The following is a 21741-nucleotide window of genomic DNA, read 5'->3' on the forward strand; positions in this document are numbered from 1 at the left end:
ATCACACCCAACGGGTGAGAGGTGGGGGTAGCACCATTTGAGGAGAGAGGGATTCATTGTTGATCCCGGGGAGGCAGATTCCAGCCCCCAAAAGAGTGTCTATCCCCAGGAAGCACTAGTTTATGTCTGAGCATATGTGACCTAGAGGCCCAGGACATGTTCAACAAGGCTATGGTTCCTGGTGCAAGCTGTGGAGCAGGAGGAGGGAGTAAAGGTGGAATGGTTGATTGGCTTCAGCCTAATGACCCTTAATTAGCCATATTTAAAATACTTCCCTCCTGTTTTGGCTGCTCAGGATGGCCAATCTAGGACCTTCCACAGCATGGTTCAGAGTTTTAAAAGGGCCTCTTTATCCAGGGACTGGTGATCCAGGTTGTGGGTTGCCCAGGGCTTTGGCTTCTCTCTGCTTCCTGCTGGGGTGGACATTCTGGTTCTATCACTTGCTGGGGAGCTAAGCTTGATGTGGGCTAGGAACGTGCCTTTCAGCTCTGTTGTATCGTACCCTCCTGTGTGCTTAGTCTAATACTCTACGCCCAGTAAATGCTCAAAAAATACCGATGATGATGATGTTGATGAGGAGACTCAAATCAGTCCATCTGATACATTATTACCAGCTCTCGTAGAGACCCTTTGGTGTTAGCTTCAAGCTGCAATACAGTTTTGAGTTGTTGCAGATATAAGTTATTCAGGTTCTGTCGTAGATAACTGAGTCGGCTAGGTTGAGGGTCACGGGACCCTTGTCTGATCCTTGGAATCTGATTGGTATTATAGTTAAATGAAAGGATGCTCGGGAGTCCTTCAACCCCTGATGTCTGGGTTTGTCCAAGGGGAGATGGAAGTGAAAGAACCCCTCAAGAGAGCCTCTTAGGGCAGCTCCTTCCTTCCCTCAGGCCAAGTGCTCAATAGGAGTAAAGGGAGAAGGGACAGAGACTGGTGCCCTGCATTGGAGAAAGCAAGCTAAAGGCTTTCTTAAAGAGCCACTCTGTGCTACTTGCCCCCTACATCCCTGTCCCTACATCCCTGGGACATCTGCCCGGAACCCCAGCTCTGGACCCGGGACCATGGCTACTGAGAAAACCCTATCCTCCCTCCCTGTCTTGGTTATCTCCCCTTCCCCATTTTGCTCCTGTTTCCTGCCGGACTTGGACCTGGAATTGAACAGCACTGGGACCTTTTTTGGGTAGGGGACAAAAAAAGAGCCCTTAGAGCCTGCAATCTCCCTCCCACATTTTACAGATAACCGTCTGGCTCTTGGCACTGACAAAGCATTGCCCGGAACTGCTTGCTCAGCACTAGCACCAATCCGTTGAGTTGCTTGAACCAATGCGAAGCTTTAAGAAGGAAAGTTCTACAACAGCTATCTTGCCAAAGAGCGCTATTAGTCATATTAGAATGCAGACGCTGCCCAGACCTGGCCTCCAGTTCCACGGATGGTGATGGGGTATTTTAACGCCTTCTGCCTCACAGGGCGGGGGACACCATTTCCGGAAAATGACTATTCTCTGAACTGAAGGAATGTACTAATTGGCCCCAGAGTAACTCCTGCCTCCCCACCCACACCCCCGTTACATCTGGTTCGGACCGGCTTTTCTCGGCCCTCCCAATTGAGTTTCATGAGCAGGTGGTCCTGGGGCTGCAAACACAAAGCCTCCAGTCTGTCCCCCCCACCGTGGAACTAGTAGTGCCCCGTTAGCCAATTCCACTTGGAGCAAAGCAGAAGCAATCAAATCACATAGAATTCGATCATATTTTAAAATAAGCTTTATTTATATTTTTTTAATATTTTTATATTTGCATCCATGCCTTGAAGAAACCTTTCCCAGGGGAAAAGTTAAATCTAATGTTACCCATAACTCGAATGCTATTTATCGTTGTTCTCGTAAATAAATCATCCTCTCAGTAACTTTTAGATTTTTTTTTTCCTAATTTACAAAGACTGAAATGAAAGGAACTACTGAATAATAACCAGACGACGTGGTTGATTTTTTTTAAAATAAAAAAAAAACTCATAGGGGAAAAGCATTTTATAAAATATTCTTTTGAAAAGAAAACTGGCCAAGGGAGCTGTTTTCTCCTGGTTCTGGCTAGCTCTGACTCAAACAGTGCAGGGTTTAAGCCACTTCCTGTAGATCCCTCTCGAGTTTCCCACCCATCATGCCAAAAGGAAATTTAGCAGTCTGATATAATTTTTTTGGGTTTTTTTTTTGTTTGTTTTGTAATTTTAAGACAAAATAACCCTTTCAAACAGGGTGCACTGACAGGAATTCAAAAAAATATGCTCTAGCATTTATTAAATTCTTATTAAATTTTTAAGAGCTTAAAATGTTACTGTAAGCATAAAGCGCAGCGTTATTGTAGTCGGTAATGGAGCACTGAGCGAGGTGTATCCGTACAAAGGGGCAATCGCGATTAAAAATAAAATGTTAATCTAGATTTAGTTGCCCAGGATCAGACCTGATGTACAAGCAAGCACTGCAGTCATTCATCTGATCTCACCATGCCCAAATCCCCTTCACTCCCAAAACCCAGGGAGGAAGAACACAATGCCCCAGAAAAGATGAACAAAATGTTTCTGGTTGCTTGCCTTACCTGGGGGCTGCCATGGCGAGGCTGCTTCAGGACCACACAGCAGACTAACATTGGTACTGACAAGATAAACATCACAGGACCGAGGGAGGAAAACTTCCAGGTGTGACCCTTGGCCCCATATCCAGACTGTCTCACTCCGCTTACTCCTGTCTGTTTCCACAAGAGGTGCTTGGGGGAGCCGAGGGGAGGATGGGAAGGCACTTGTGCCTTTCCGGTTAATACCTGGTACGAGTTCTGAGTAGAGGAAGGCTGGTGTGGTGGTTACACTGGCTCAGCACAGGGAGGACACCGATGTTTGGCGGTGTCCCCAAGGCCCTCCCGTGCAGCTGCCCCCAACCACAGCCCTCCGCCTGGCTTTCTATCTGCAGCCTGCCTCCACCCTCCCCTTCCTCTCTTTCTTAATAAATACCCTCGTTACAATTCCATCAGGTTTGGCATTTTATACCCTAGATAAATAGATATTTACAGAGAATCTTACATCACGTGTGTCAAGTTCAGAAAGCGGTTGGGGGGGGGGCGGGGTACTTCATGAGAGGGATGGAAATACAACAGAAACAACTTAGGGGTGGTGGCAGGAGGGGAGGGGAGACATAAGCACAAGAGGTTGAAATCAGAGGTTCCCTTGGGGTTCAGCCACCCTCCTTCTCCAAGTCCATCGGGCGGCTCCGTGAGAACGTACGGTCAATAGAAACTCCCACCCTCCCTCCCGGCCCCTGTGGAAAAATATAAACTCCAATATTTATGTAATAATTTAGAATAAGCTTTCTGCATTTGTGCAAATAAATTAAAACTTAAAAAAGATTTTTTTCTTTTTAAAGAAAAAAAAGATGATTTCAAAACTGGCAGGCCCTTAAAAGACCTTAGATTGCCTCCCTAAAAGAGCCTGGCTTAGAAGACTTCCCTAGCTGGGTTTGCTAGTCTTGGTGAATGGTAGCCAGCCCATCCTCCTCCTCTCCATTGATTTGCAGTGAGGGAAGGGGGTTGGAGTTGCTAATGTAGCTCAGGTGCATTCTGAGGGGAGGATCTAGTCTGTCCCTCACCTCCCAATCAAACCAGGTACAGAATGCATCCACGAGACGGGCTCCAGCAATAGTGGTTTGGACAACAGACGTTTTACAAGCACAAGGTGCACGATATTTTTGTTATTTACAAATACACAGCAGTCCTTCAAGTTTTCAAGTTTCATCAAAAAAAAACTGGGAGAGGGGGTGTGTGGAGGAGGGGCGAAAACCCAACAAAAGCAAACCTCCTTCTCCCCCAAAAGAAGAAACATAAAAAAGATGAGATTACAACACAACTGCATCGCTCCAAGGACAACAGTTAACATATTCACACACAGTTTTTGTAATATGTACATCAATTACAGAGGTGGCGACGCAGAGAGAGGGGCTCACACTTGGTTTGTCTTTTGTTAGATACAGTCACACACACAGACGCAGCTGACGCACACACATACACACACATACACACGCGCGCGCACACGCACACCCACTGTCAGCAGAGGGAGGCAGGCTATCGGGGCAGTCACCAGTCTGCGTCTTCCTCTATGTAATAATCAGGAGCAGTACCATCAAAGAGGCCTGGATCTAGGGATTTCCGCTGCTTCCCTCTGGCAAAGACCCTGGAGATGGAGCCAAATCCCATCTTCTCTTTCTTCTTTTTCCTTTTTTGGTCTTCGAGATCCTCTAGAGACTGAGCCATGGAGACCGGGAAACAAGAAGGGAAAGAAAAGAATGCAGAGTGAGATGGTGCGGAAGGATCAGGGGATGGTATGGTTTGGTTTATATGCCCAGGCCCGGCCTATCCCACCACCCGAACCAAGTATAAGTCATTCTTTTGGCAAGTAGCATGCCTAGTCTAAAGAATATGGGCAAGGGAGACAGGGGACCTGAGTTCTAATCCCAGCTCTGCCACTTTTCTGCAAGTAATTTAACTTCTTTGTGCCTCAGATACCTCATTTGTAAAGTGGGGATTAAGACTGTGAGCCCCATATGGGACATGGACTTGGACTATGTCCAATATGATTCCCAGCAGTTAGTATAGTGCCTGGCACTTAATAAACACTTAAATACCAGTGAAGAAAAGAATAGGTTAGCAGATGGGCAATCTGTAAAAGTGGCAGTGATGTAAGCAGCAGAGCCAAAGGAATAATTAGGTCTGTCTGTCTCTCTGCCCGCACCTCTCCCCAGTTAGAGGTTATTACCAGATACTCCATGGGAATGGCTTAGCAGCAGCAAAAAACCTAAAAACCCTGGCTCACCCCTAACTCACATTCACCTTTAGTGTAGACTCCTCCCTCTCTTTCTCATGGATCACCAGATTTGCTAAGCAGCAAACCCAAAGGCAGGAAGGGAGGGAAGGAACAAGAGGCCCTACAAGCTAGGGCAGCCTTTAATGACCAACTGATTGAGATATGAGGTTTGAGGGGACAGGGCCTGGCCCCAAGCTGGGCACCCCTCTGGAAAAGGCTGTCACTCACGGTCCAGGCCTGGGAGCTAGGCTTAGGGTGGGATGGTCAGCTCCTAGAGAATCCTTTAATCTTGGGGTCAGTTTTCTGGGCAGGAAGGCATAGGAGGCTTTTGAAGGCTGGGCTTTCGAGGGCTTCCTGGTCTTAACGGTCTTGGAAACCCAGATTCCTTTCCTTCAGTGTATGTCAGGGCAGTGGGAGTGGACTGGGCTCCAATTTAGGTGGGTCTGCTTGTGGTGGACAGGGAACATTTCTACCAATTCTGTTGCACTGTACTCTCCCAAGAGCTTACTACACTGCTTTGCACACAGTAAGCACTCCATAATTACCAGTGAATGAACAAATGGGTCAGCTGTATGTCAGTAAGGAATGGGAATGGAGACCTGGCTCTGATCTACTGTGTATGTGTCCTTGGATCATGTCCGTTGAACTCTTCAAAGTGCTTACTTAGTACAGTGCTCTGCACACAGTAAGTGCTCCCTATATAAACTGACTTAGCCTCCGAGCCTCAGATCCTCTAACTGAACAATGGTGGCCCAGTAATCCTCCCGACTGACTTTAATGACAGGTTGTGAGGCTCAGCTGAATCACCAAAGCTCTAAATTTCAGAATGAGTAAAAACATACATGGTGGGAGGAGTTTCATAGGTACTGGCTTGGGGCAGCAGCTACTGGAGGGAATCATCTCCTACCTGTACAATTGGGTTGTGCAGGTTCTTCTGAACTGGTCCTGGACTATCCCCCTACCACAAGAAAGAGGCAAAGTAAGTTGAAACAGCAAAAACACAGCTCTAGGCTCAGCACCCTTTGGACAGGGAACACCCAACAGAAGCCTCTTCATCTCCTGGGCCTGTTTGCTCTGGGGCATCAACACGAGAACTGGCTACTCTTGTTAAGGGGTAGGTCTGAAACTCAGTTTCCTTATCCACCCTTAAAAGTCACCAAAAAGGGGTTGGTTGAATTTTGGAGCCCAAGGCGTGGGAGAACCCTAATGTATAAAGCCTCCTTCTTTCTGGCTCTCATGACCTTTGACCCAAGTGCCCACCAAACTGGGCTTAGAATCACCCCGGGCAGCAACCCCAAGGTATTTAGGAGCTGAGGATTGACATGGCCCTTACACTACTTGCTCTGTTACATTCCATCTCTTAGATCATGAGCCACCTGAGGGCCACCTGAGGGACAGGGACCATGTGTAATTCCCACCTGTGTATTCTCTCCCAGTGCTTAGTACAGTGCTCTGTCTACACACTATTACTACTTTTCCATCCTCCCCATTTGGGCAGAAGTGTCCCTACACTTCAGCAGGTGAGAACAGCAAATCTCTACCAGAGTAAGTGGAAAGAGGGGAAACGTCTCCTAACTTCTAGACTATCATAATGTGTCTCCCTAAGGTCAGAGTAAGATTCCAGGCCAGCATGTGCCTGAAAGCAGGATCTTATAGCAGGAGCTACAGTTAGTCTGTCCTTCAAAACTGGGGACTAGCTCACTTTCCATTACTGCTGGACTGGTATAGTGGTGGTCTGGCATCAGAAGGCACCATCTAAAGGTTTTCTTCCCAACGTGCCTCACTTCCCCTTTTTAGCTCTTCCAGTTACCCAAATGGAGGGCAGCCCTACACTGAAGGTATGTCAACCTGCTTTTTAAAAATGGTCATCCACATCCCTTATTACTTTCCCTTTTATAGGGCTATTACTCAGGGGGAAATCTATCTAGCAGAGTGGCAGGCCCCACCAGTTCTGGGCCCCCTTAGGGCACTGGACCCACTCTAGTTCTGGTTGCTAAAGCTGGTTCCACTGAAGAAATGGTCTGAACATGCACAATTCTTCTCTCAGCGGGTGTTTGGCGGGGAACCGAGCTGACTTCTGTTCATCCCAAGACAGCAGTTTATTTAGGGTGACATCTTTAGTTTGGAAAGGATTAACCATTCTCATATACCCTGGAGATATAAATACCATTCATCCCCAAGGAAGAGGTTCATTTCCATGGGTGAGGAGTGTTCTTCTGCTATGTCTTGTTGGGAACCTGGTGCTACTATGACCTCTCTCTTGAGAAGGAGTGAGAGAAGGGGGCAAGTGGGAGAGTAAGCATCGAGGCCCTGCTATTAGAAGTGGTTTCACAGAGGCAGCATGGACTAGTGGAAAGGGTCTGGCAATCAAGAGACTCCCCAAATTCTAACCTTAGCTCTGGCCCGCTCCGAGACCTCAGGCAAATCACCTAACCTCTCTGTTCCTGTTTCTTCATCTGTAAAATGAGGCTGTTATGAAGATAATGTGAAAGGGCTTTGGAAAATATCCAAGTGCCCTACAAATTATTATTTCACTCACAACATATTTTTGCCCTCAAACCTTGGTAGTCTGAAATGGGAGAGAGGCTGTTTTCAGCATCTGGAACACGGATAATCAGTGTCTGGAGCCACCGACTTAATTCACTGGGCACAATTCCGCTCCCCCTGAATCTTCAGCCCCAACTCAGGAGTGGTGAGAAGTCTTTGACCACTTCTGATTGGCCCTGAATCTGCATTCTCGACCCCTTCTGGCCCCCCAGCTTAATGCCACCTTTTTTTGATTAGTGAACCAAAACTAGAGTTCTTGTGCTCACACTGTCAAATAGCAACACCCTCATCCTAGCTCTACTCAGCCCTCTTGATCCTTTCTCTCCTACCCACCATAAGACTATCTTCCCCATGAGAAACTCACCTAAGGATCCCCTTCCCCCCTACAGGGAAATGACCCAGGTCACCTTTGCGGGTCAGACTCAATTGAAACGCCCCCATCAACTGCCCCCACAGGCACTACCCACGAATGTGGCAAGGTTTCCCCAGGAAGGGTGGGTGGAGAGTTCATGGTGCATCCTATGGGGGACCTGGGGCTAGAGAGGAGCCTAGAGCCGCCCCGGACTTACATTGCAAAGAGAGTGCGTGCGGTGTCGAGGAGAGTTGATGTCGCTAGGGGTGGATGACCTGTCCCCTTCTGCGGCCGATGCGTCGGAGATGATGGAAGGCTGACGGGAATGGCACGGGCTCACCCTGACAGCTGGAGGTGGGAAACAGTGACAAAGCAATACTGATGACTCTCTCCCTCCCTCACTGGGGTCCAGTTCCCAGGGGCCCAGCCTCTTGCTCTCTTCCACACTAGCTCCCCACCTTCAAAGCCTTACTCATATCATATCTCCTCTAAGAGGTCTAAGAGGCAGTGGGATCTTTAAGCATTTGATATTCATCCCACTCTCAGCCTCACAGCACTTAATGTACCTTTCTGAAATTGATTTTTAATGTCTATCCCTCTAAACTGTAAGCTGATTATGGGGAGGGAACCATACTCCACTCTGTTGTACTGTACTCTCCCGAGAGATTGTACAGTGCTCTGTACACAGTAAATGCTCATTAAATACCATTGATTAAAGAGAACCAAATATGTTTTCTAAATATCAAACTAGGGAAGGTAGGAGTTTGAACATAGCCAACCCTTTGGGCACTATGTAACAAGGGAGAGAGAGAAGGGTGTAGGGGGGAGGGAGAGAGCACTCCTCTGGACATAGGCAGCTTGGGGTTGGACATCCAGGCTGCAGGGGTCTTCTGAAGTCTACCCCTCTCCTTGTGGCCCTTTGCTTCCTCTGGAATGGCAGCAGCCAACAGATATTATCATCAACCCACCTTTAGGAAGATGTAGTCCTTGGCCCTGGTGGTACTCCATCAATTCACTGCAGCACCCCTATAGCCTGTAAGCTCCAGGTGGACAGGGATTGTGTTTACCACACTATTGTATTGTACTCTCCCAAGCAGTTAGTACAGTGCTCTGCACACTGTAAATACCACTGATTAAGATGAGAGGGGGATAATTCAGGAGTTTGTGCTGACGACAGTGGCTCCAGCTGCTATAGGAAACTATAAGGAGGGCTAGTTCTGTTCCCCAGAAAGCTAACTTGCTGTTAACCCCTAATGCTGGCTCCCTTTGCTGACCCCAACGATCTTTAGGGCTTCCATAGTTTCCCAAGCACTTCTGGGCCTGTCACTGGAATGTTCTCTTAGGGTGCAGGGGTGTCTCTGCTCTTTATACCATCCCCAAGGGCCAAGACTGCTTTCCCAAATGGCCTCTCTTTTACCCGCTGACACTGTAGCCTTCTCTCTCATCTGGAAGGAGGGACCCAAGGGAAGCTTTTGGCTCTGGAAGCAGGGGTGGCGCCTGGGGATGGGGGACTCACCTTGCCGGTCTGCGGAGTGTGGGGGGTGGGAGTGGTACAGCGTCTGCTGGCTCTGCCGGATGGCGGCGGTGAGGGGCAGGTCCGCCTGCATCACCCACTCCTGGTTCCCATTGAGAACCGTTTCACCTGGCATGGCCAGCGAATGCCGCTTGGGCACGTCCTTGGTCAGGGTGGCTAGGGACTGCTTTGCCTGCCCAAGGGGAAGGGAAAGAAAACAGAAGGAGTTGAGCACTTGTTCCCCAAAATGCCCATGGTAAACTCAAAGTAAAAATGAGGCTTCTCCCTCTCCCTTCTGAGCCACGCTGGTGTCACTGAATGAACATTTTAGAGGCTATGAATTGGTGGAACCAGCCAGCCATTCTGTGTTTATTCTGCCCAGCAAAGCAACTCTTGGCCAGAGAATGACCATCCTAACTCTGGCTCAGTCTTTACCTTTCCTCTGCTCGTTTTTGATATGCCCACAGCATCAGGCTCAGCAGGAAGACGGCCTGAAGAACTGGGGAGTCAAATATTGTGTATTCTGATCTGTGACACCAGCTGTTGCGTTTCGAAGAGGGGGAGCCGACCTCAAGAAGCGGCACTGGACCAGAGGCTGGAGACCAACACACAGTTCCGGGCATGATGCCTGGATGGAAGTGGTTCAGCAGTCTGTATGGCCAATCCAGGGTGTAACCTCCTGTCCTAGTAGCTCTAGGGGCCCGACTTGAGCAGCAGTCACCTTTCTAACACCTGCCTTCTGCAGCAAACCTGCCATCCTAGAGACTCTGTGTGTGTTTCTCTCCCCCATCTTTCCTGCCCCTCGCTCCCCCCCGCCCCAAAAACACCTGCCAGGGCCCTGGAGAATTGAGCTCAGAGGTTGGGAGCTGCCCAGGGTGACACACAGAAGGTGAGGGGCTGAGCCAGAACTTGACCAGGGTTTTCTGACACCCAGTTCTATAGGCTCTCATCATTTGGCCACACTGCCTCTCCAGAAGCCGGTGCCTGTGTACTGACTTCCCTATCTTCCTTGAACAAGGGAGGGATACAGAGTCCCAAGAAAGGGTGGGAGACGTGGGGGAAAGAACACTTTCCATGCCCCTGCTCTTCCAGAAAAGACTACAGAAGCAGCATGGTTCAATGGAAAGAGCCTGGGCTTGAGAGTCAGAGATCACGGGTTCGAATCCCGGCTCTGCCACTTGGCAGCTGTGTGACTGTGGGCAAGTCACTTCACTTCTCTGTGCCTCAGTTCTCTCATCTGGAAAATGGGGATGAAGACTGTGAGCCTCACGTGGGACCACCTGATGACCCTGTATCTCCCCCAGCGCTTAGAACAGTGCTCTGCACGTAGTAAGCGCTTAACAAATACCAACATTATTATTAGTAGGACGTTGTGGCCACTAGATGTCAGCATTGGGTAAGAGGAGGACCGGCTGACTAGAGGTAATCCAGCCCAAGAAGTTTAGCATAAGGTGCTGTTTGCTCTATTTCCTTGATTTCGGTGGGGTCAGGAAGGGTCAGAGGGTCCCCTGACACCCCCAAAAAGTCACACTGGGATAGAGAAGCAACGTGGCTCTGTGGAAAGAGCCCGGGCTTGGGAGTCAGAGTCATGGGTTTGAATTCCAGCTCTGCCACTTGTCAGCTGTATGTCTGTGGGCAAGTCACTTAACTTCTCTGGGCCTCGGTTACCTCGTTTGCAAAATGGAGATTAACTGTGAGCCTCACGTGGGACAACCTGATTACCATGTATCTACCCTAGCACTTAGAACACTGCTCTGCACATAGTAAGTGCTTAACAAATACCAACAAATACCAACATTGTTATTCCATATATAGGAATGCCAGCAGAAGCGAGAGGGCAGGGTGAACCCAGAATGAAGCGGGGAGGAGCCAAAGGCAAACCCCCCAAGTTCTGGAGTTTATGCCTGCTGGATCTCTTCCAGTGGTTTGTACTCCCTCACCACCTCTTTTCCTTCTTTCCAATGGATCCCTAACTCCTACGATGGGCAGTTGCCTCTGTGCCAGCTGGAGCGAAACATGCCTGAACCTGCCCAGGCAGGGCTGGGCTGAGTGAGGGGTGCATCCCACTGCCCCTTTCCAGGGCAGGGACCTCAACTCATGTTCATTTTATTCACCCTGAACCAAATTCACCTCCCTGGCAAATGAAGTGACCACCACCCCCTATCCAAGAAACATCACCACCTTTGATTCAGCCAGCAGCGCCGGCCAGTTCGAATAGACCTCATCTAGTCGAGGGCTGCTAAAGGGCCGGTGCAGTCACCCCTGGCTTCCGGCCAATGAGCTGGTTTTGGGCCTGGTAGCTCTGACCGATGAGGGAGCGGCAGAGCTGAATGTCAGCCCCGGCCAGCCCCAGATTGCTGAGATTTAGAATACATTTTCGGCCTTGGGCTCCCACCACTGAGGCCCTTGGGAAGGAGGAGATAAAAAGGAGGAGAAGCAGACACCCTCTCACCATGGCTAGCTCAGCCTCAAGCTCCTTCATCCTGTTGTCCTTCAGGTCCAGCTGGGAGCGGAGCGACGTGGCGTGGTCGGTGGCTTCTTTGGCTTGCCGCCGGAGCTCCCACTTCTCCCGTTCCAGCATGTCCTTCTCCTTTGCCAATGCTTTGACCGCATCTTCACTCTCCTGCAGAGACAGAGAAAGTCAGGACGTGAAGGTAGTAGGGGTCGGAGGGAGTTCTCTCTGGGTAGGAACTTGGGCCCTGTTGTGTATGGTCTTACTGGAATGGAATCACATCCAAGAGGGGCTGGGGAGACACGTCATTCCAACCTGGGGAACACCATTCAGGTCCCCAAAGCTGCAGACCAGTGGAATTAGCAATGAGGGTGAGGAGGAAGGCAGAGCCTGGTAATGACTTCATAGATACAGGTGACAGTCCCCGTCTGGGCCTCCCCTCTCCTGGCTGGCAGCAGACCACATCTTCAAACTTTATCTCTAGGTCCCCAAGAGTCCATCGGATATTTTCTCCCTCTGTCAGAATCCAGTTTTAAGCCCCTCTGAACAACAGTGACCTGCTTTCACCTGCCCCCAGGAACCCGAGGCCAAGATGTCGGGCTAGTGACTTGTTACAGAAGAAGCATCCTGCCGGTCCAAGGAGGGAGGCTGAGTGGGCAAGAATTCCCAGCTTGCTTACCAGACACCGCTGAATTTACCACCGTCCATCCTGCAAATTGCAGAACTGTTGCAACGTTGGTTTGTTTCCCGGGGGATGCCAAGATTCAGCTTGCACTTGCACTTTCCCCGAGATGCCAGCCTCCCTGCTTTCCCTCCCGTCCCCAGCAGCAGGGGGTCCTGGGAAATTTTTGTAGAGCCTCAGCCAACACCAACAGTCAGGATCAGCAGGTTTGTGGGATCTGAGCCCTTGGGGACCATGGCTTAAAGACTCTGCTGCCAGCTGGCATGGCTCTGTGCCTTCTTTCAGGTTTCTATTCGATCCTGACTCCACCAGCTGTTCCCACAGCCTGGAGACCTGAGACATTCATTTCACCATCGGAATGATTTCTAAACCAGCGGAGGGGACCTCTGAATTTCAGCTGTGAATTACCCAGTGGCAGGTACCCAGAAAAGAAAATTCAAAGGCTGGGGAATGCACGCTCCCTTGTTCAAGGGCTACAACCAGAAGCAGCGTAACCCGGTGGAGAGAGCACGGACCCAGGAGTCAAAAGACCCGGTTCTAATCCTGGCTCTGACACTTGTCTGCGGGATGACCTTGGACAAGTCACTTAACATCTCTGTGCCTCAGTTACCTCATCTGTAAAAATGAGGATTAAGACTGTGAGCCCCATATGGAACATGGGCAGTGTCTAACCTGATTATGATAATAATTGTGGTATTTGTTAAGTGCTATGTGCCAGGCACTGTATTAAGTGCTGGGGTCGATACAAGCAAATTGGGTTGGTTCCTGTCCCATATGGGGCTCACTAACTTGATCCCCATTTTACAGATGAGGTAACTGAGGCAAGAGACAAGTTAGAGATCTGCTCGAGGTCTCACAGCAGACAAGTGATAGAGCCAGGATTAGAAACAGGTCTTTCTGACTCTAAGGTCCATGGTCTTTCCACTAGGCCATGCTGCTTCCCAATTATCTGGGACTGACCCCAGTGCTTAGCACACAGTAAGTTCTAAAAAATATCATTAAAGAAAAAACACCCAAAAAACAGCCTGGTGGCCTTTGAAGCCCTTGAGCCCAGCCAGCGGGACTACGATGAAGAATCCGACTTTGTATCACGTACAACTGACAGGCATGATAAGTCTAGATCTCAGAGCCCCAATTGGATATATTCACCGATGACCAGACCTGTGGGAGACTTAGACAGGGATGTAGGCTCTGTCCCCTTGCAGTACCCTGGTGAGGCTGGCTTGAAGAACACCAGCTCAAAATGAATTTTTTTCCAGCGTGGGGAGTGTTTGAAAACAGCGTGCTCCACTTGTCAAAATCCCTTTCAAGGGCCAGGAGCAGCCTCTTCAACCACCTCTCTAGCACAGGCTGTTCCGCATTCACCGTGAGGAAAGTTTCAATGGCCAGTTGTCTAGGATTCTAATTACTCTTCACAGATTTCACAGGTTGTTCACTTATAGTCAGCACCTTGTGCCTGCCAGCCCCACGAATAGAGATACGGGACTTCAAGTGTCTGTATTCCTTTTGAGAATGAGGAGCCCACACTATGCAAAGCATTCTGGAATGGAATGTACATCCCATCAAAGAATCAATCGTATTTATGGAGCACTTACTATGTGCAGAGCACTGTATGAAGCACTCGGGAGAGGACAGTACAACAGAGTATGTAGGCAAATTCCCCACCCACAGTGAGCTACAGTCTAGAAGGGAAGAAGACCACATACCACCAGTCTGCCAGGGCAGGGGGCAGATGGGCTAAGGACTTTGGGAATTCCCCAGCAAGGTGGACTGTGAGGAGCCAAGGGTCAGTGTGACATTCTTCCGGGGTCATTCATTCATTTGTATTTATTGAGAGCTTACTGTGGGCAGAGCACTGTACTAAGCGCTTGGGAGAGTATAATAAAACAATAAATAGACACATTCCCTGCCCACATTGAGCTGGGGGCTCCAGAAGACCACTAGAGAGGGCTGTTATAAGGAGGGAGGGAAAAAAAGGCAGCTTGATGAAGATAAGAGCAGCACTCTGAGCAAGATGAGTTGGTGAAGCCTGAACAGCTCTCAGAGCTCCCAGTTCAGATTCTGGTTCCTTAAACCAGGCCACGAGTTGAACATAAAGCAGGTAATGCTCAGTGTTGGAGAAAGGAATGGTGACTAGATCAGCTAGGCCTCGGTGAATGACGGAGGGGAGCAAATTGGGGGGCTTGGGAAATATGGGGACCCTAATGGGGGAAAGCTGTCAGAATGATCATCATGAGGGTACAGGGTTGGTGCTGACTTCTCCAAACCACCCAAGGCCTGCCACTGTGCATTGCTCCCTGCACGGCAACAGAGGATCTAAATATGCCTCTAGACCTTTTAGGCCATTGAAAAGGGAATTAGGGAAGCAGCATGGCCTAGGGGATAGAGCACCGGCCTGGGAGTCAGAAGGACCTGGGTTCTAATCCTGACTCTGCCACTTGTCTGCTGTATGATTTTGGGTAAGTCACTTTACTTCTCTGTGCCTCTGTTACCTTATCTGTAAAATGGGGATTAAGACCGTGAGCCTCCATGTAGGACACAGACTGTGTTAACCCAATTACCTTGTATCTACCTCAGTGCTTAGAATAGTGCCTGGCACATTTATTATTATTATCATTATTATTAATTGAACCGGTCATCTCCAAACAAGGCCTCACCAACTCTGATGTACCACTTACCAGACCACTCTAGACTGAATCCGACCCTTCCTGCTCTAGACTGTAGGCTTGCTGTGGGCAGGGAATGTGTCTACCAACTCTGTTGTATTATACTCTCCCAAGTGTTTAATACAGTGCTGTGCACACAATGAGCTCTCAGCAAATACAAATTTAGTAGTATGATTAGACCCCAGATCTTTGTACTCTCAGATCCGCCCTCTTTCCACTAGGCCACACTGCTCCCTCACGTCCTGCCACTTTTTCTGATCAACATACAAACTGCTCCAACCCTAGTACAAGCTCTGGTCTTGCCACAGCTACAGTACTGCATTAGCCTCCTGCTGGGCTCCCATCCTTTACCCCCGCCAATGTGTTCTCTGCCCCTGGCCGGGTCATCTGTCTGAGGCATTGATTGATCCACATCTTTCCTTTCCTGACCCTCTAATGGCCTGTGTATGTGTCTCCCCACAGGGAACAGAAATGAAAAGCAGCATGACCTAGTGCAAAGAATAGAGACCTGGGTTTTAATAATAATAATGTTAATAATGTTGGTATTTGTTAAGCGCTTATTATGTGCAGAGCACTGATCTAAGCGCTGGGGTATACACAGGGGAATCAGGTTGTCCCACGTGGGGTTCACAGTCTTCATCCTCATTTTACAGATGAGGTAACTGAGGCACAGAGAAGTTAAGTGACTTGCCCACAGTCACACAGCTGTCAGGTGGCAGAGCTGGGATTCGAACTCATGAGCTCTGACTCCAAAGCCCAGGCTCTTTCCACTGAGCCACGCTGCTTCTGGCAATCCCTCCTCTAATTCTAATTATAATTCTAATCCCTCCTCTGTCGCTTGCCTGCTGCGTGACCTTGGGTAAGTCATTCAACTTTGTGCTTCATTTACTCACTTGTAATGGAGATGAAATACCTGTTTTCCCTCCCCCTTAGACTGAGAACTCTATGTGGGCAGGGACTGTATCTGATCTGATTATCTTGCATCTACCCCAGCTCTTAGTATAATGCTTGGCACATAGTATGTGCTTAACAAACACCACAAAAACTCACAGTCGGCTTCATGACCCTCTACTATCTGCCCACCTTTCCTCTCTGCTCACTTTACCTGCTATTACATCAACTTGCTGTCTTCGCTCCTTCCAAGCCAACTTTGTAGCTGTACCCCAATGAACTCTCTCACCTCTACCCTCACTCTTACGCTACTCACCCATCTTGGAACTCCTTCTTACATTAAGACAGACCACAGCTCTTCTCACAGTCAAGCCTGCCTAATAATAATAATAAATCAATCAATGGTATTTACTGAGTGCTTACTGTGTGCAGAGCACTGTATTAAGTGCTTAGGTGAGTACAAGTCATCATTATTATTAAGATTCATAGTAACGTAACCTCTTCCATCAGGGTTTCCCTGATTGTTTTCCCAGTATCCTAAGCCATACCATCTCCTCAGTCGATCAATTAATAGTATTTGAGTGCTTATTCTGTACAGAGAATAATAATAATAATAATAATGATATTCGTTAAGCACTTACTATGTGCTAAGCACTGTTCTAAGCCCTGAGCACTTAAGCGCTGAACTAAATGATGAGAGTGCAGCAAAGTAAACAGACACTCTCTGACCACAAGCTTACAATTTAGTGGAGCAGGCAAGCAGCTAAAAAAATTTTATGTAGGGGGAAGCAACACAGTATAAAACATGTCCATAAGTGCAATGAGCACCCAAACGTTTAAGTGATAGAAGTGCTAAAGTGGCAGTTGGGGGAAATATGATGGAGAAATGATAGATTAATCAGGGAAGGCCTGTTGGAGGAGATGTGATTTCAGAAGGTCCTTGAAGAAGGGGAGAGCTGTGGTTGGCTGGATGTGAAAGGGGAGAGAGTATTAGGCTGGAGGGAGGGCAAGAGCCAAAGGGTGACAAAAGGAAAAGAGCGAGGTACGGTGAGTAGGTTGGTATTAGACGAGCAAAGCAGGCACACTGGGTTGTCTTGGAAAAGGAGCAAGAATATTATGGGAGGAGAGCTAACTTCATCCTGGCGTAGTGGATAGAGCATGGGCTTGGAAGCCAGAAAGTCATGGGTTCTAATCCCTTCTTTACCACTTGTCTGCTTTGTGATCTTGGGCAAATCATTTTACTTCTCTGGGCTTCAGTTACCTCAGCTGTAAATGGGGATTATGACTGACCATGTGGGACAGGGACTTTGTCCAATCCGATTTGCTTGTATCCACCCCAGCACCAGTGCCTAGCATACAGTACACTCTCAACAAATACCACTATTATTATCATTATTATTATTGTTATTCAGCCCACTCTAGCCCTTATGGGCTTAAGTACCCCTTCCCTAGCACTCATGTATATGGGTACTAAATTATTGATTTTAAGCAGTAATAGTTGTATTTGTCTTTTTGTTAGAATGTAAGCTCCTTGTGGGCAGGGAACATGTTACTTTGTTATTCTGTACTTCCCAAGCGTCTAGTACAGTGCACCACACCAAGTGAGTGTTCAATAAATGCTGCTCCTTCTCCTACTTAAGCATCAGACCAAGAGCAGGGCTGAGACTTCAGCCCCCTCCATTAAAGCCTTCTTAAAATCCCACCTGAATTCCCAGCAGCCTGAACTGTACCAACCCAACAGCTATCTTTACCTCTTATGTATTTATTTCCTGCCATCCTCAGGACTATTGAATTGAATGACTATGTATGTATATATTCAATTATACATTTAATTATTTATTTTCATTCCACTAGTTGAAAATATTTTTACATCTCGTCTCCCATTATAGTACAAGCTCCTTTTGGGCAAGGAAGTGTTCTTTTCTTCTGCTGTACTTTCCTAAACTCTTAGCACAAAGAATCACACCCAGTGGAGTTTCAATAAAAAACATCACTACCCTCATTATCTGCCACCTTTGAGGCCTGACAGATGTATGCTGTGAATTCTTCAGGACAACTGATGGGGGAGGAAGACCCAAGGCCCTGGTGTTCTGGTGGAGGGGGTGGAGAAAGGGGCTCAGAGGTCTGATCATTTTGTACTCTCCAAAGCACTTATTACAGTGCTCTGCAACAATAAGCACTCAATAAACATGAATGCCTGACCAATAGAGGTGTGGGAGCGGTCCGGCTTGACTTACTTTTCTATGCTGTTCATAGTTCCGGATGAAGTCGCGAAGCTGCTCCTCTCGGCTCTCTAAGGTGGCATAAAGCTGCTGCATCTGGCTCATCAGGTCCGTCTTCTCCACCTTTAAACGCTTACGATCGGCCTTCATGGCTGAGAGAAAGAGAGGGAGAGTCCAGTTAATGCAGAAGTCACCTCATGGAAATCTGATTTCTCCTTCTTTTGTCTTCCACCTCCACAAACCAATACATAGCTCCCTTCCAGCACCCCTCTCTGACCTGGCAACAGTTGCCTGGGTTGCTCATCCAGACAAAACACAGAATGGGCAGAGGAGCGGGTGAATGCTGAGAGAGGCGGATGAGCATTGCGCCTGAATCTGTGGTAATTAAGCTTTCTAGAAGTATCTGTAAATCCACCAGTGCCTGACTCTTCGTCATTTGCTCCTATTTTAGTAGCCGGAGACTAACTTTGATTAAGTTGGCTAAGTACTGACGTACCAATAAAAAGGTATTTCTTCAAACAACTGTACCCATTTTGCATCTATTATATTCCAAGCATTTCCTATTCCCTTATCTATTGATTCAATAATACCCATAAATGTTAGGGAAAGAATCATTATTACCAGGGCAAAAGGGAAGACAATTGTAGATAAAACAGTTACTTTAAATAGCTGCTGATTCTTTTTAAGGAATGATTTGGTTCTGATTCACTGAAGATGTCAATCAGTCACTGGCAGTGGAAGCTAACCTTCACTTTCACCGGTAGGTCAGCTGTTCCCAGCTCCCCTCAGCTCCCCCCAGCCCTCCCCTCTCCCCCCTTACCACCACCCACTCCATGCAGTCAACTGTGTTGGAGAAGCAGTGTGGCCTAGTGGAAAGAGCATGGGCTTGGAAGTCAGAGGACATGGGTTCTGATTCTAGCTCTGCCAGTTGCTTTCTGTGTGAGTTTGCGCAAGTTACTTAACTTCTCTGTTTCCTTAACTGTAGAATAGGGATTCAAAACCTACTCTCCCTCCCCCTAAGACTGGGAGCCCCACGGGGCATAGGGACTGTGTCCAACCTGATTATCTACCCCAGTGATTAGAAAAATGCTTGACCCATAGTAAGAGCTTTATAAATACCATTAAAAATAAAACAAAAAAAATCCTTGGTATTTATTGAGTGTTTACTGTGTGCAGAGCACTGTTCTAAATGTTTAAACACTGCCCTGGGCTCAGTCCAGCTTGACTACATGTGTCTAAGATCCTCATAGACTTTCCCTCCCCCTGGCCCCTACCTTCAATCAATCAGTAGTCATAATTAATCTAATCTCTGGAAGCTGTTTGATCTTGGGCAAGTTACTTAACTTTCCTGTGCCTCAGTTACCTGAGCTACATATTTATTGAGCACTTATTACAGTGTGCAGAGCATTGTACTAAGCACTTGGGAGAGTATGATAATCCCTGTCCACAAGAATTCCCTGTCCAATCCGAACCTGGGGCAGGCTGGTGTCTACAATGAGGTTCTCCTGCTTTTCAAAGGCCAAGCCTACCAGCTGCCTGGCATGGTTCTTGACTCCCAAGGCACATTGTTGCTGCCAAGTGATAATAATAGTAATAATGGTATTTGTTAAGCACTTACTATGTGCCAGGCACTGTACTAAATGCTAGGGTGGATACAGGCAAATTGAGTGGGATGTAGTTGCTGTCCCAAGTGGGGCTTACAGTCTCGATCCCCATTTTACAGATGAAGTAACTGAGGCCCAGAGAAGTGAAGTGACTTGCCCAAGGTCACACAGCAGACACGCAGCAGAGCTGGGATTAGAACCCATGACCTTCTGATTCCCAGACCCATGCTCTATCCACTGTGACATGGGACTTTCCAGAGGATCAATAAGGATGGAGCTAAGAGTTTAAACCATCCTCTGATCAAGCAGTAAACTAAAGGAGGAAGCTTGCAGCTCACAGGCTCGGGCTGAAAGCCCCTCCTTCAGTTTGGTAATAATAATAATAATATTAGCTTTTGTTAAGTGCTTACTATATGCCAAGAATTGTACTAAATACTGGGGGGACAGAAGCCATTCAGGTTGGACACAGTCCCTGGCCCATATGGGATTCAGTGTCCTAATCTCCATTTTACAGATGAGGTAAACAAAGCACAGAGAAGAGTGACTTGTTCAAGGTCACTCAGCAGACAAGTGGCGGGGTTAGGATTAGATCCCAGGTCCTTCTGACATCCAGACCCATGCTTTGTCCACTAGGCAATGTTGCATCATCACAGTGCTTGCTTTTTTCTAGTCACAAAACTTCCCTCTGCAATCGGGCTCTCATGGTCAGACCCAAATGCAGGAAATTGCATGGTCAGGAAAGGGACAGAGGGTAAAGAGGGGTCTATTTTGATGTCTTGGGCACTGGATCCCAGAAGCAAACCCTGCCTACCCCAGTCACTGGCCCCCGGTTATCCTTCCTGCCCTTGTTTGAAGATGGTTCCCTGGAGTAAGGGTTGGGAGTGAAAACAAATCCCTCCTTCCAGATTATGCTCACTGGAGATGCTTGATACGTTCATAAAACGTGGGCTCAGAACCTCTCTGAATAGGCAAAGAAATAGGTACCTAGGGCCCTGAGGAAAGCCGTGGGTAGCCATTCTGCTTTTTCCACGGCCCAGCCTGGGGGAATCTGGGTCGCTGGGGAAGGGGGTAAACCCCTGGGGGCATAGCACCCAGACAAGCTGGGAACTGCCATTCTGCTCCCTGGGGAGCCTGCTTCTGTCACCCTCTTGTTTTGCCATGTGGCTGGGGTAGCCGTTTCTGTCTTAAGGAACACCTGAAATACACACAGACTGGTGCTTCCCTTCAAAGAGGCTGCTGCTGACAGTGGGACTAAAACCAAGGGGGAAGGTTTCTTTGAGGGAATCACTTGCAGATTTTGATAAGCCCAGAGCAATAAGTGCTCAATCATCTGCTTTTTTTCCTCTCTTTTTTACTGTTTCCCTGGAACCAAAGCAGTAGGACTGGGGAAGTCTCACAGAGCACCCAGGGCGGGAGGGGGAGAGAGGGGAGTGGCAGAAGTAGGGTGCGTTCTCGTATTTGTGATTTGTCACAATTTCTGTCTCCCGAGGCCCCAGACCTGCTGTCTTAGCTGCAGCCAGATGGGCAAGGGACTCAGAGAATGGGGTAACAGTTGGAGACAGTTGGGTCACCCTCTCCCTTCTGTAATAGGGACAGCAGGTGTCCCACAGAAGGAAGTGAGGGCTCTCAGAACTGCTTCTGGAATAATAATGTAATAATGTTGGTGTTTTTTAAGCGCTTACTATGTGCAGAGCACTGTTCTAAGCGCTGGGGTAGATACAGAGTTATCAGGTTGTCCCACATGAGGCTCACAGTCTTAATCCCCATTTTACAGATGAGGTAACTGAGGCACAGAGAAGTTGACTTGCCCACAGTCACACAGCTGACAAGCGGCAGAGCCGGGATTTGAACCCATGACCTCTGAATCCCAAGCCCATGCTCTTTCTGCTGAGCCATGCTGCTTCTCTATGATGGAACACCATCATCATAATAATTATTATTAAAACTACTAATAAGGATGATGATTATAGTG

At 48.1% G+C, this 21741-nt stretch overlaps 1 protein-coding gene across 4 annotated transcripts in view; it reads right to left on the reverse strand.

The window, feature by feature from the left end:
* KAZN (kazrin, periplakin interacting protein) overlaps positions 1-21741 on the reverse strand; it is a 510314-nt gene that overhangs the window by 72828 nt on the left and 415745 nt on the right. For all 4 annotated transcript variants that reach the window (XM_029064854.2, XM_029064860.2, XM_029064858.2 and 1 more), the window contains 6 exons: positions 18181-18317; positions 11705-11875; positions 9256-9445; positions 7957-8087; positions 5748-5798; positions 4158-4281 (listed from right to left, as the gene is read on the reverse strand). In XM_029064854.2, coding sequence (XP_028920687.1) covers positions 4158-4281; positions 5748-5798; positions 7957-8087; positions 9256-9445; positions 11705-11875; positions 18181-18317 — 804 coding nt within the window. The remainder of the gene's footprint in view (positions 1-4157; positions 4282-5747; positions 5799-7956; positions 8088-9255; positions 9446-11704; positions 11876-18180; positions 18318-21741) is intronic.

This window comes from Ornithorhynchus anatinus, chromosome 5, assembly GCF_004115215.2.
Source record: "Ornithorhynchus anatinus isolate Pmale09 chromosome 5, mOrnAna1.pri.v4, whole genome shotgun sequence".
Lineage (NCBI taxonomy): Eukaryota > Metazoa > Chordata > Mammalia > Monotremata > Ornithorhynchidae > Ornithorhynchus > Ornithorhynchus anatinus.